The following is a 15233-nucleotide window of genomic DNA, read 5'->3' on the forward strand; positions in this document are numbered from 1 at the left end:
AATCAATGGCTTGCAGCAGTGCAGAGCAGCAAGAACTTTATGTATTTCACATAAAATGGCTACAGACACATAGGACTTCTGAGATTTCTCTGTTCCATGATAAAATCACTCAACTGTCTTTCTCAGCCACACAGCCTGCTGAACTGATTCATGACTGTTATTTGTCCCCTTTGTCTGGCATCTAAGGACTCCACATTCAGTGATCTTTACTTTTATAATTCATTATAATTCAACAACCAAACAAATATTTCACATTTTTACTAAGGTCTTATAATTTTAAGTTAGCAATGATTTTATTTTCAAATAAGGAACATTATGGAATATTTGGATAATTCTGGGAATGAAGAATTGACTTAAATATTTGGCATGCTGAAGATCAAAGGAGTTTCAAGCAACTTGCAACTAAAACCCTCAGAATAACATGTTATGATGATAAATGAATCTTTTAATAGTAGAAAATGATAACTTACCGACTTTCTAGCAAGACTCCAGAAGTGCCATTTTTTTTTTTTTGCTGGAATTTCACCTTTTATCTATTATAATTCTCTGAAAATAGGAAGTCATGACTCATGCAAATTTTTACCAAGTACCAAATAAGTAACAAATCATCCCTAATTAAGGCATTGTTTAGAACTCAGAAACCTTTTTTTTTTTTTGAACACCAATATGGGGTGGGAGAATTAACCATTGGAAAAGATACAGATTACTTAGCTGTGGCTGGAGATCACATTATGGATACATTTATTTTGAGCAAAAATGCATTTTCATTGTGTTCAGTAGCAACAACTCTTTATTAAAAACAAACAAACAAACAAAAAACTAAAAGAAAGAAAGACAGGAAACTAGATCAAGTAGGTGCTGGAGCTCCACTGTGTCAAAAGCCAAAGAAGAAGCAAAGAGAAAACAAAGGCTAGCCAGTTGATGGAACTCAAGGTTCAAAGTTCAGAGATAAGGTGAAGCCGCTTGTTGGACTTGTGCCACACTAAAGCACCAAATGCTTGTGTATTTGTTAGACTGGTTGTTATCCTGCTGGAAACAAACAGACAAGGGAATGCAACATGAAAGAACCTAAATTCAAGATCCTTGATAGACAATGGACTTTATACTACTGTCTTTAGGAAAAGGTCTTGTTAAACTGGGGTCCAAGGGGAATAAGGACAGGCTCACGCCAAGAAGAGAGAAAGCTAGGTAACAGAATCCATGTCACATTCCAGCTAAGGGCTCAGCCTGTTAAAGCAACTTATTCTATTCTTGATTTATATGAACTTTTCAAGGAGGCATTAAAAAATGTTTGCCTGGAGTCTATTTTTTCTTTTGAGGTCAGATCTGATTCATGGTGAAGAAAACATGACCCAGATATTTTGACAGCATATGTGACTCTTTTCAGACCTGATCCTGGGAACAAACAGACCCACTTGATGATTTCTGTATGTGAGTGACATTAGCCCATTGTGTATAAAAGTCATGATAACACTTTTTTTTTTTTGCCACTGAGAATTAGGGATGAGTTTTATGAATCATCATCAAACATCCTGGATGTTTATCTACTCCACATGTGGAAACACTTTTTTTTTTTTAAACATAAATGTGAAGAAACGTAACTTTTAATGCACACAAAAATTTATTATCTGGAAAATTGGACTGCCATTAAAATCTCCTTGGACTGGTGTAGTTTTAACATTTTTACACACAGGTCAGCAATTTTTTTTAATGTAATACAATTATACAAAAGGAAAAAGGCACCGTGATAGTCGGTGTAGAGTACAAAAGACGGTATGAGAATTTAAAGGCAACGGACGCGCAGCACGACTCCAACGACACAAAGGGGGTTCAGCCATTCACTCTACAAAATGACAGCTCACACACTCGTCAGCTTCTGTTTTGACCAAGTGCATATAAATATGTGATAACAACACAGCACTGCTGATGACCACATGGACACACTATGTACATGGACATACTATGTACATGGACATACTATGCACACGAGCAAAGTCCACTCATGAGTGATGACAACATGGACATACTATGTACATGGACATACTATGCACACGAGCAAAATACATTCATGGGTGATAACCACATGGACATACTATCTATACGGACATACTATGCATATGAGCAAAGTCCACTCATGGGTGAAAGTCACTAGCAAACAGTTCAGACACAGTTGAGACCAAAGGAAAGACCAATAGGCAGCACGTTTCTTCAGGTTGGTTGAGACAATTCTGCTCACAGAGCAGTTAAACGTCATCATTCAGCTATACCTATTATTAGAAAAATAAGTAAGAAAGCTCCGTAGAAACTAGACTATTAAGGAAGCCTCTTGCCTCAAAAACTCAAAGAAAGGAAGAGAGGAGAGGGAGGGGAGGAAGAGAAGGGATACCGAATAAAAAGACCCATCAATTGAGTTTTTCTATAAAAAGTGCATTATCTTTGAGAAGCAATGCCCCAGAGTAGTGATGAGCCTCTTGGGATTTAGAAAAAGACTAGGTCACAACGCCTATCAGACTCTAACAGTTCGTAGCTCCAGCACTGAGAAACAGTACCGATACACTTGCTTATTTTGGAATTCAGGTACAAGTCTAGCCAAGTTGCTAGGACGCGGCTGTCACTGCCAGCTCAGGCAAAGGCTGTCACCTTCATATCAGCTCTAAAGTTCCTCAGAATTGCTGTATTGTTTTTGCCAAAGTTATTGTAGTAAAACTATGTATAAACATAATAAATTAATATTTAAAATATGTTGCTGCTACAATTTTTCTCTCGGTAAACTCAAATTATTTAGAAGTATCACCATACATTTCTAGCTGTGCTTGAAATAATTGCTCACAACACTTGGGTACAGTGTCAGTACATTTGTCAAAGTTGTCCTTGCTTCCTCCTGGCAAACAAATGTTGGTGAATTATAGGACATATTAATATCCTCAGTATTTATCCAATAAGCTGCCAAAATGTCATCCTTGCCTTTAAAAAGCCCTTCCTCTAACTTTATGATATTAACTTCAGCTTTATAGTTTTGGAAATTGTTTTTGTAAAGCAACCTGAGAGAGATGAGAAGGAGAGAATGTGATCCTTCATTCTCAAGAATCTTGCTTCCTCAGTTACCCAGAGACTACAAACCTTACCACCACCACATCAAGACTTAATCTATGGGCACGGAAACTCCTGCCAACAATAGTAGATAAGAAACCAAAGTATCACACCCCAGTGCTGCCAGCCAGGGTTTCCTGGGGAACTCACTCAGATCTAGACGCTCAGGCTTTCTCTACACCAAATGAAACAGAGTCTCTGGCTAGAACCTGCACATGACAACTTGGAAGCCACTGTCTGTTTAATAATGGGGAGATGGATGGGAGTCAAACCAGTATTTTTTTTCTCACCTTCTAATAGAACTCACCATGTACTTTCCCACGCAGCCCCAATGCCCTGCACATGCCTCTCTCTACACCTCATATCTTACAGTAAAAGACACCACCTGATGCTGTCTCAATACATTAAAACACAAGATGAGGGCAGACTTCTATCCAACCTATAGTCTCTACAACAGCACATGACACACAGGTGGGGTCCATATGTATGTATATTAGGAGAAAAGGAAACCTACTCAGTAGACAAGCTTCACAGAAGACATTCACAGGGGTAGTATTGATTCTACCATAAAGACTTCACTCATCAGCATTTGCTGCGTGCCTCCTATTAGCCAAAGGGCTCACAGAGACTCTAGGATATAGCAATCACTAACAATGACAGGGAAGAGGGTATGTGAGAATCGTGTCTAATACTAACAAACTTTAACAAAAGAAATATAAACAAATTTGGGTAAGTGTACAAAGGAAAGCAACAGTCTTTCCTCTGGTTCCTGACACAAGTACAGGTTAGCAGACACGCCGTCATTTCACAGGGTGGAAAGGTGTATACAGGAAATGGAAATACCTTGGTCGAGAAGAACAAATGAGTTAATATATCTTCAGAATATAAGGACAGTGTAGACACAACAAACAAATCCCAAGCCCTTAAATAAACATCACTCATGAACTATGATGTCAAAGCATGGTTTGTGTCCTGAGAAGGCAAGCCCCCTGCACTGTCTTTCCAAGCTCTGTTCTCTTGGACTTCTCTCTGCCATTCTGATAAGCTGGGCAGCACTTGCCCAATATGATGCTGCTCCTTTCACCCACAATAAATTGAGTTAAGACACAATGCGCATGAGTGGGTTTGGAGCAATCCCACTTCTACTGGGTTTACTTAAGAGGGGCAGCCTTAGGGGGTCAGTTCAGCTTCTCCATGCAGCAACTTCTTCATGGATAAAACACTGATGATATTACTTGCCTCTTAATATTTTGTGAGTCAAATAAGACAGTACATTATTGTGTTAGTTCTTTACTAAGTTACAGTGGTTAACTATCACCAGTACTGTGGAGGGCACAGGCGTGGTTTTAAGGTGCTTTACTGCATGCCTCATCTCGTTTCAGTATCACTGGCTGGTGACAGTGATGCTGATGTCTGTGTTCAACTGACAGATGAAGAGGAAGAATCTTGGATTATAAAGAAAGTAAGAAAAAGAAACTTGTGAAGAACAACTAGCAGTGTGAATTTTTCTATGAATTCTTCAGTCTATGGAGGTAAATGGTAGTTTTATGCAAATGAACTTTGTGTTACTTCTATTCACATCTGAACAAGGATTTAGAAAAGTTGGTGACTACTGGCCTTACACCATGTACACTTCAAACAGCTTACTTATTTCTTAGTTCTCTCATAAAGCTGCGATATTACTTGTATTCCTCATTGCCAAGAACAGCCTCGACTCTGTCTCTGCTTCCCTGTTGATGCAGTCACACTCCCGGGCACTGGCTATACTCCCAGTTTGTAGAAGCAGCAGTGATTTAGCAGACAGAGCTGGGTTTTGCACAGATCAGATCAGACCCCCCTGCCAAGGCCCAACTTTACAGCAACAGCATAGGCATCCAGGCAGCTTAAGTCTTTTCTGTTTCTTAAAACATGGCCTAATGAACTACTTTTGTGTCAGTGAGCACATTACTGAAAACTCATCAATGTGCAGTGAGATAATATGCAATTGTATTTCAAATAAAAGGTGGCTAGTATTCAGGCACCGAGACTGGAGAAGCTTCTGAAAGTTGGGGCAATCCTGCACTTCTGGACAGTAATCCACAGCCACACCAGGGAAGTTATGAAATTAGGCTCTTGAATGTCCATATACCAGTCAGCTGTTGAAACTGGACATTTCATTTGACTTTAGCAGAATAATAAGGGTGTAGACTGTCATTTTCAAGTTCTCGAGTCAACATTTGTGGCCCAGATAATTTGGAGAAGTATTTCTGTTACATCACAGGAGAGGAAAAGGTACATACTTGCTTCATATGCAGCAGAATGGCAGCATTTGGCTGCAAACCTAGTATCACATTTGGGAATTACACAGAGAAGATAGAAAGCAATCCATGACCTGGAGAATTGCCTTTTTATTCAGTTATGTGAGAAGGCGGGGCACTCTCACCTTTACATGTGCATTTACGTGTGGAGTTATGTGCACATATATAATTTATAATCACTGGATGGAGGGAAGGCTGTTTCTAATGTTAAGGAAGACTGAAATCGATTTCCAGGCCATATATAAAGTGATACTTATACCATGCCAGATACCCCTGAGGACCTCTGCGAGTATACACAGTTCTCGGCCCAGTCTCCAGGAAGGAGGTTTAACAAATAACAGATTTCCCTCTCAACACAGTGAAAGCACCAGGCTGGCCTTGTGATGTCCAACTGAGCTTTGTTACAAAAAAGACCAGAGACTTTAATAGGAAGACAGCAGTTGTTAGTCATGCAGGCGGTTGTTTCAAAGCCAGCGAAAGCTCACTGGAGCATCAAATGCCTGTGCCCAATTTTCAGTGTAACCTATATCTTGTTCACATTTTGCCTCACTCTGTTCTTTAATAACACTTAAAAAAAACCAACTTGCTTCTTGTTCATGTTTTAATTTCTAACCCGACTCACTTTATAACAAAGTGATTCTGGGAAGTTCACTAATGAAAAGATAGAAGGATGCTTTTTTTTTTTTTTTTTTTTTTTTAAATGTAACTTTGTAACATTATATTTTGGTGGTACAGTTCTCACTCTGTAGCCCAGGAAGGCCTGGAACTATGTGGCCCAGGCTAGCCTCAAGCTCACAGCAATCCTCCTGCCTCAGCCTCCTAAATGCTAGCCACCATGCTGGGATCTGAAACTTCCATTTTAAAACCAACTCTGTGCATCTTATTTACATTTTCTTTTCCTTAAAATGCTGAGTTTGAAAGTATAAAGGTGCCTTCTTTTAAGGTAAAAATGTAGAAGTCTTTTGGGGTTTCTTAAGGCCTTTCAGTACTGCCACATTTTAGTAAGTCAGCGCACAACTCTGCTAGTTTGGTACTGATGAGTTCTAGTTCACAGTAACAATCCGAAGTGCTCAGCTGGGATTGGAACCATGATATAGCTTTTCACTAATTGGTAAATGGTATGCGTTTGTCTAGTTTAACTAGAAATGAGAAAGAACAAAAGGAAAATATTTTCACATATAGAAAACACTCTAATAAAGTATATGCATAAAATTTTGTTAAGAAGAAAATTAAAAAGAAAATAGCTTACACTATTTCCAGCTGTCCTGTAGTTTCTAAATATGAAAATACGACAGGAAAATGCTTGCAGAATGGAGGCCAGCACAGTGCATGGCCTAGCTTCCTGCAGAGCAGGGCAAGGCCATAGGACTGCCAAGGAGTTTCACACCTATGAGTTCTAAAGGCCAAACTCACAACTATGGCTTCCCAGCTGTGTAAGCAAGGTCAGCTTGCATGGAAGGCACAGGGTGACATCATGCTGAAAACATCACAGAACATAGCACAAGTCACTAGAGCACAGGGGATATCTCAGAATGATTTTAACTGGAATAAAACTGAACCACAAAGAAGTGGGAGTGAGTGAGGAAGGACTCCAGGAGCTTCTGTTTTGAATGCTACCTGTTTTACTCCTGTTGGAGACTAGACAATCAGAACAGATAGTCAAAATTCCTTTAACTAGAGTTGTCTTCCAATTTCAACAGCTATCTACCGTGTCTGCCATATCATATAGCTGTAAAGACTGACCACCGAAAGCAATTCCAAATGACAGCTCTGCTCTACCATTTTCTACACTGGGACACACGGTACACAGAGGGCTGGAACATAAAGTTATGAAATTCTGCAGTACAGTCATAAAGGTCTGCTCGGGATCATAGGGGCATGGTCTCTTTGGGTCAGGGGAAAAAAGAGGAGGTAAAGGAATAAACGTCAAACAGATCAGCCTTAAACTGTCCTTCAGGGAATTTTGCATTTGGGTTAGTACTGAGAAAGGCTGAGGCACAGAGAGACCGTATCTGAAATGAAACTATCATTAGTGTGAGTGAACCTGCACCTTGCGACAAGACTGTACTCACTGAGATCCACCCAAAGACTGACCACTGAAATGCCTTATGGACAGCATGTGGGAGATGACACGTAGTGCTGCAATGGAAACTCTGGTTTAAAGCCACAATCTCCATGGAATTCCTAGTTCTTTCGCTAAGAAAATCAAGTTCACATAAAAAGTATGCAATTCAATTTCTGGAGGGCTGTTGAACATCAAGGACACAAGTTTCTTGGTTTCTCGTGTGAGCTCGCTCTACCAGAGACAAAGCTTCTTTCCCCTCAGCTCAGCACTGGACCATCTTTCACTGAAGCGTTGTGGTAGGGTAGGGTGTTGACGAGGACTCTGCAGGGAACGGCTCCTCTGAGGCAGTGCTGGGCTTAGGCAGCAGGCGGCTTCCTCAGGACTCCAGCAGTGCATGCCACCTGCACACTTGCTGTCCCTTCGACTCCTTCATTGCAGTCCAGTGTCTGAGCTCCTCCTCCCCAGAGCTGTTCAGACCTAAGGAAATCCAGCCTATCATCTCCTTCCTTTTCATGCTGCGCTTGTTATACACAGACAGTATCAGAGTCACGTCAGAAAGCTGAAACAAGGCCACTTGAAAAACAAAAGTTTCCTTGTACACTGGATTTGGCTGCCCTCTGCGGGTGGATGTCTTGCATTTGGACATCTCTTGGCCCATGGAATTCAGCAGTGTTAACTTAACATATGTATCTGAAGGAAGGAAATCAACACACCACAAATATCATTTGAAACAAACTGACAATGCTTCTTATGATAAATCAGGTAGTTACACTTTATAAGGATATGGTGTATACCATGTTTGATGAAAACTCAGCTAACTCAATTTTGATATAAATGCTTACTAAATACATAATAAGTACAGAGAATGCTAAGTAGGCTGAAAATTCTTGGGTTGTAATAATGACCTGGCCTCACTATTTTTCTAGGAATGGAATTTAAAGGTATACCTCATAATCCTTCCTTCCCCTCCCGCCCCTCACTGTCCTCCCGCAGCCTCCCCTGCCCATCACCACCTTATTCACTCCACTAAGCGGGACATCATAGCATTAATAGACACTTAGCAAGCTCAATTAGCCACAACACTACAGCATTCCACTGTGTTCTCAGAGAGTAGGGTAAACAAACAAACAGAGATGAAGGCAGATGGCAAGGAGAGGAGGGAGACAAGAATGCAAAGGTGACATTGAAACAGCTTAAGATGAAATGTCAGAAGAATCTCTGCATGGATGTGGTTTTTAGATATATATTGAAACATTTAAGGGTCCCAATGAAGCCAAATGCCTTAAGGGGTCAACATTTAGCAAACCAAGTAAAACTTACTTTTGGTTTCATGCAAGAGTACATTTAATGTGCGTTTGGGGAGGGTAAGTTAAATACTATTGGGTTTCTTTCAGGCATAATTTAATGTAAAATTTTAAGAATGAAATTTTAATTATTTTCATCATTTACAGAAACACTAATATGATGTTACGTGTACAAAGTGAAATGTAACACTTCAAGACCTTTTTATATGGGACATATATCCTCACTTTAATAGACTTTTCAAGTCTGTTAGATTCATGCAAATGATCTCAGCATGTTGATCCATCATGTGTACTTCATATCAAAATTTCAATTAATTTCAAAGATAATTGCAATGGTCTCATGAAATATGTATTTCTATGATAAGTCAAAATACGAAGAAATAAAAAAAACTTTTATTTTAAAAAGTTTTGCTCATTTGTTGATATTCTGAATACCATCATCCATAATCAGAGATAAAGACTAAGTTAGTTTTATTTAAAATACCACAGATAAAAATGTGCATTGTTTTGGAAACCAACATGGTGGACAGTCTCACTGCTGGCAAGTTTTAGGGCATTTTGTTTTTGCATGAAAAGACAACATCCAATTAGCCTCTACAGGAACTCACCTCGGATTATATAAACCTGTCCACCTATCAAGTGTTTTAGACAACAGAACAGTCCATCTGACAACAGGGGGTGGAAAGCAGTAAAAGAAATAATGACCAGATGTCAATTGTTGGGTGAAAGAGGGTCAAAGGTCAGAATTAAAGAGGAAACACTGTGCACTTGAGTGGAAAAACATAAAACTTTAGCATTTTAATCCAGATAGAGGGCTGAACAAAGGGTTGTTTTGTAAATTTCATGGAATGAAAAAATTTAACATCATTGTGTAATCTTAAACAAAAATTACACTGTTTTAAGAGGGGGATATATTTATAATGGTATCTTCTTCATCTAAAGCACATTGAACATATAGAATCATGCAAATTATCAGGCTATAAAAGATCAAATGCAATCATTATAGGATCACTACTGTGCTACATTTTAATTTTACCCATGCAGTATTTCATATTTGAAATATTCTGACTACTTCCAATATAATCAAGAATTCAGTTATATAAAATGAAATACAACTATCAGAATACTTGCTTTTGAGTATTGCTCCTGTTTCTTGGGGAGAATTTGAGGTTATCTGGTTTACAACAGTTCATAGCTTAGACCCTAAGTATCAATGAAGGGCTATAATTAATTTAGGACATGATGGTACAACTGTTTTAAATTTTACTTTGCAAACATCTTACATGTCATTTATAAATGCTTCACCTTAATATCATTATTTTTAAAAGCTGGCTTTATTTATGTACTAGTGACTTCCTAGCTAATACCACTAATCAAGCTGAGGCTGAAGATCTAATTCTAAAGTAATGGCAACTACTGTCATATCATCCTTTTCCCTGAAGGATGGACTCCATGCTGTAGATGTCCATCGATCCTCACATATTTACCACATAACCTCGCCCTTTGCTCCATTTTAATTCTGATTCCATGTTCTCTCTTGTATATCACCATATCATTTCACTCTGCTACTTTTTGGTATGTGTCCAATTAAGTATTTGTCAAAAAATTATTGCCAGCTAAAGTCAGCCAATACCCTCACTGTGACCCCAATCTCTGCTCTGTGTCCAGTTGGTGCCTAGTGTGATCCCAAGCTCTCTTCTGTCTCCAGCTGGTACCCCAAGGTGACACCAAGCACAGCTCTACTTCTGCTGCAGTGTGACTCCAAGCACGGCTCTGTCTCCTGCTGCAGTATGACCCCAAGCTCTGCTCTGTTTCCTGCTGCAGTGTGACTCCAAGCTCTGCTCTGCCTCCTGCTGCAGTGTGACCCCAAGCTCTGCTCTGTCTCCTGCTGCAGTGTGACCCCAAGCTCTGCTCTGTCTCCTGCTGCAGTGTGACCCCAAGCTCTGCTCTGTCTCCTGCTGCAGTGTGACCCCAAGCTCTGCTCTGTCTTCTGTTGCAGTGTGACCCCAAGCTCTGCTCTGTCTCCTGTTGCAGTGTGACCCCAAGCTCTGCTCTGTCTCCTGCTGCAGTGCCACACTGTCTTTGCATCTATGACTTATGGTTAGGTACACAGACTTGTGGTTGCCATGGCCTCATGAGCTCACCTGTCTTCACCTGCAAATCTTACTTGGGTTCTCTCCATGCAGCCCTCCATGGAGAGATTCTCAGTGTGTTTGGATGAAGACAATCAAGTCAGACTCTCCAGCTTGCTTATTCTCAGAATGTTCTTTCACACATTCAGTTTTCTCTTCGAAACGAGAAACTGGATGGTACTAATTCTACTTTTATGTACCTTTGTCAGGTCTGATTCTCACAATTACCCTGTAAGACACATGATCTTAACTCTACCTATTAAGAAACAGACTTGTGGGGTCTGGCCATTTGTCTATGGGGATATTTTCTCTTTAGATTTTTCTTTTAACAATCTCATTATTTTATGTGTATGGGCATTTTGCCTACATGTAGTGTGTATTTGGTGCCTGCAGAGGCCATAAAAAGGCACTGGATTCCCTAGAACTAGAGTTCTAGATGGTTGTGAGCTACCATTTGGGATCCTGGGAACTGAACCTGAGTTCTCTGGAAGAACAGCTAGGGTTCTTAACTGCTGAGCCATCTCTCCAGCCTTGCCTTTCAGACTTCTCAATTTAGGGATAGGCACATTCTATGATGTATAAAGTAAGCTTCCCAACATTTCTTGCTACAAACCTAGTATCTTTTTATGATGTTTCAGCTTCATTGATAATGAATTTTATGGCATCTAAAAGCAAGTTAACATAAAGAATAAAAAAAGTTCCCCCTATGCTTGGCACTCTGAGTAAGAGTGTGTTAAAAAAGTATCTGGGAAATGAGTTAACAAATTTAAGCTATTAATTATTTACAATTTCCTTTCAAAGCTTTAGTCCAGGGCATGAACAAGTTTAGTTTACAGAAATACAGAGAAGTTGTTCTGTTCCCCATTTAGATCTGGCTCACAGCCATCAACAGTTCTGGAGTGGGGTAGGGACAACCTCTCTGCACTCCCCAAACTTACTCTCATCCTCACTACACAGAGATGGTAGAGGAGAAATGGGCTTTACTCCCCCACCCCACCCCCCAGTCACCTAGGTCAAACACTGTCCTGATTTTGTGTGTACTGGGAAGGGAGGAAAAAGGCTTGCTAGCTTGCGGAGTGATGTTTTTCATTTGTTTGTTTTGTGTAGGGTAATAAGTTTTTCTTTTTTATGGTGCTGGTGATAAAACGCAGGGACTGTACATACTAAGTATATACTGTACCACTCAATTACATCGGTAGCCCCTATAATTTCAAAGGAGAACAAAATGTGAGGAAATACTTTCTTCATGAGGTGTTAAGGATAAAAGAAGAGAAATACAGAAGTAGTTACATTAGTTCAGAGTATTGCACACAGACAGAAAACAAAACATTAATCTTTAGCTAACAAAAGCTATATACTTTTCTGTTAATACTGTGAATAGTAGTTACTTTAAAAATGCTGTAACTTCTTCTGGCATTAAAAGATAATAGCTATGATAGGGATAATTTATTCTGCAGACACTATGAAAAATTAAAATTCCTGTCACCATACAATTAATATTTTGGGTTTCACATTTTCCTCTACCCAAATGACTGGGAATAGAAAACATGAAACAGATTGGCTGATGATTCAGTGTTTCACTGTGGTTGGTTAAGACTAAAGTGATGTGAGTCCCCTAAGTGCAGAAAACATAAGATAAAAATAACTCTTTTTCACTCACTGGGTGGTCTGTTTGCTGCCAGGTTTTTGAAGTGGCTGCCTTTGATCACTTCTGCTGATAGTCTTCCAGTGGTGGCATTGTAAAGGAGCCCAATGAGGATTTCTGGAACAGAGCCATGTTCAAGAGACTGACAGGAGGACGTACTGTCACCACAGGATACCTCAGACAAGCTCACCTGAGAGTCACAGCCCTGTAGAGCAAATATGAAATTGTTATAGTAATTTATAAAACACAGATTACAAAGTGTATTTTTGGCTGGGTGTGGTGGGGCACACCTTTATTACAAGCACTCAGGTGGCAGAGGCAGGTGGACCTCTCTGGTCTATACACTAAATTGCAGGCCAGGCAGAGTTACAGAGGCTTTGTCTCAAACACCATCACCACGAACTACTACAACAAACAAAAGCAATAAAATGGCAATTCTGTGTGTATTGAAATTACATCACCAGAAAGACAAAGGTAGAGGTACATAACACACTCCCAAACAATTACCAATAGTCTGTAGACATTTCAGTCAAGTAATAGATGGAAAAATTTCCAAATTCCTGCGTATTTTTAGACAAATCAAAGATACTTCTTTTAAAACTTTTAAACTTTTAAAACTTTTGAACTTTTAAAATTTATTCATATCTATCTATCTATCTATCTATCTATCTATCTATCTATCTACTGCATATGTGTGTATGTGCACATACAAATGCATGTGGCCAGCATGTATGTGAAAGTTAAGGGACAGCCAGCAATGCTGGTCTTTCTCTTCAATATGGGACCCAGAGATTGAACTTAGATCATCAGTGTTGACAACATCACAGAACCATCCTAATAGCTCAAGCAAATTCTTCAACTTACACATGGTAATGAGGTATTTTCTAAAGCTAAAAGACTGTTTTCTAAAGAGTGTATCAATCTCAAAACATGGATATGAATTTATTTACACTAAACATCTCAACTATATTCTTAAAGACAAAGATTGGCACATGTAGATAAATAAACAAAACAGAGAGACAGAAAAGCAAACACACTGTAGACTTTTCTAGGCATACAATAACCACAAAGAAAGCCGTTGAACTATGTGTCCGTTTCCTAGGAGACAAGACTCACGGAGGTGATGAAGTACACTCAACAATGACAACACATTCAACTTCTAGAAAACTGAAAAATCCTAGATTCATGTGCACCTTATAATGTGGGCTGAAGACACAGAAAGCAAATACCCATAACTTTAAGGAGAAACAGACACCTGCCAGTGGCCTCATATTCCCCTCAGGGACTGGGTGGGTGAGCAGGAGAAGATGGGTAAGATCAATCTGTGGACAAAGCACAGCCACCTGGTGGTGGAGCAGAGGGCTTCCTTACAGTAACAAACAAGTAACAGCAATTTCAGATGAGGGAAATTCCATAGTGTGATTTTTGATCAAATAGAAATACAAGATCTATAATTTATTTGAATATGTTCTAAGTGATTCTTGAGAAACTAAATAGTAATGAGAATAAGGTAATAAACTAAAATTGAAAAGACTAACAAAAATGGATAAATATCTGGAGAGTCCAATAAGAGAGTGAGTACATGTATATTCTACAGGTCATGAATACACAAGAGGGCAAACAACTCTCAACAAATCTGAACTTTGGATGAAGTGGACACACTCTTAGAGAATGATGGCTTACAGATGAGATACTAGAAGAAACAGAAGATCCCAACCATCTTACTTAAGATTGAACTTGTAATTTAAAAGGTTTTAAAATTAAGACACAAAACAAGACATAGCGGGGACGGCTTCCCTTAACTGGTGATAATCCTCTTCTTCCAACACTTTCAGAGAGCAAAGAAGAAACAGTCTTTAACTCCATCTGTGTTAGGACTCTAACAAACCCTTAGAATTAAAGCTTAGGAAAGACATAAAAAGAGCACGTATCACAGGATCCACTCTTCCATGAATCTAGATTTAAAGTTCCTAAAGAAACTGTTAGCAATCCAAATCCACTGATACACAACATATATTACACTTTATAAAACATCTGCACAGGGTGGGGTGACAGAGCTAGAGAACACATAAGGCACTAGGCTCAGTCTCCAGCACCACACCCGCTAGGTGTGGTGGCACATACCTGTAATATTAGCACTCAGGTGGTGGAGGAAGGAAGATGAGAAAAAGTCAAGGCCACTCTTGTTTACACAGTGAGCTCCAGTCAATCCTGGCATACATGAGACCTGGTCTCAAAAAGTTTCATAATTTGTTGCCTCTTTGAAACTGTTAACCATTCCTAATTTCGGTCGCTACTCACTATGTTAGAAATCACAGTCAGTGAAGGTCCTAGCCTTAATAAACAGCAGCAAAGTAAATTAAAGCCATCATAATGTAAGAGGAGTGGCTAAGCTTGTTCATGTATGCAAATGTACAAAGGAAATCTCAATAAATCCACAGAAGAACTGCAGTTGCACAAAAGGTAAAATTTGAAAAAAAGATAGCAAATACATCAATAACACACCTGAAAACAAAATTTATAAAAAGGAGCGTTTATAGACATTGGCATGGTGGCTCATGCTTGCACCCCAGCAATTCGGAGAAGGCTGAAGCAGGGGGACTTCAGACTTCAGCCTCCCTTGGTCTACACAGTGAGTTCTGTACTAGCCAAGACTACACTGTGAGATCTTGTATCAAACAAAAGAAAAGAAGCATACGT

General features: G+C 39.4%; 1 protein-coding gene across 4 annotated transcripts in view; it reads right to left on the bottom strand.

Annotated features, from left to right (window-relative positions):
- Positions 1-1602: 1602 nt before the first annotated feature.
- Positions 1603-15233, bottom strand: part of Syt14 (synaptotagmin 14) — a 137574-nt gene continuing 123943 nt past the window's right edge. For 2 of the 4 annotated variants that reach the window (XM_076941640.1, XM_076941638.1), the window contains 3 exons: positions 12549-12738; positions 9365-9421; positions 1603-8142 (listed from right to left, as the gene is read on the bottom strand). In XM_076941640.1, the coding sequence (XP_076797755.1) occupies positions 7829-8142; positions 9365-9421; positions 12549-12738 (561 nt within the window). In that variant the 3' untranslated portion in view covers positions 1603-7828. The remainder of the gene's footprint in view (positions 8143-9364; positions 9422-12548; positions 12739-15233) is intronic. The other 2 variants (XM_076941641.1, XM_076941639.1) reach the window with 1 other exon arrangement.

This window comes from Arvicanthis niloticus, chromosome 10 (assembly GCF_011762505.2).
Source record: "Arvicanthis niloticus isolate mArvNil1 chromosome 10, mArvNil1.pat.X, whole genome shotgun sequence".
Taxonomy (NCBI): Eukaryota; Metazoa; Chordata; class Mammalia; order Rodentia; family Muridae; genus Arvicanthis; species Arvicanthis niloticus.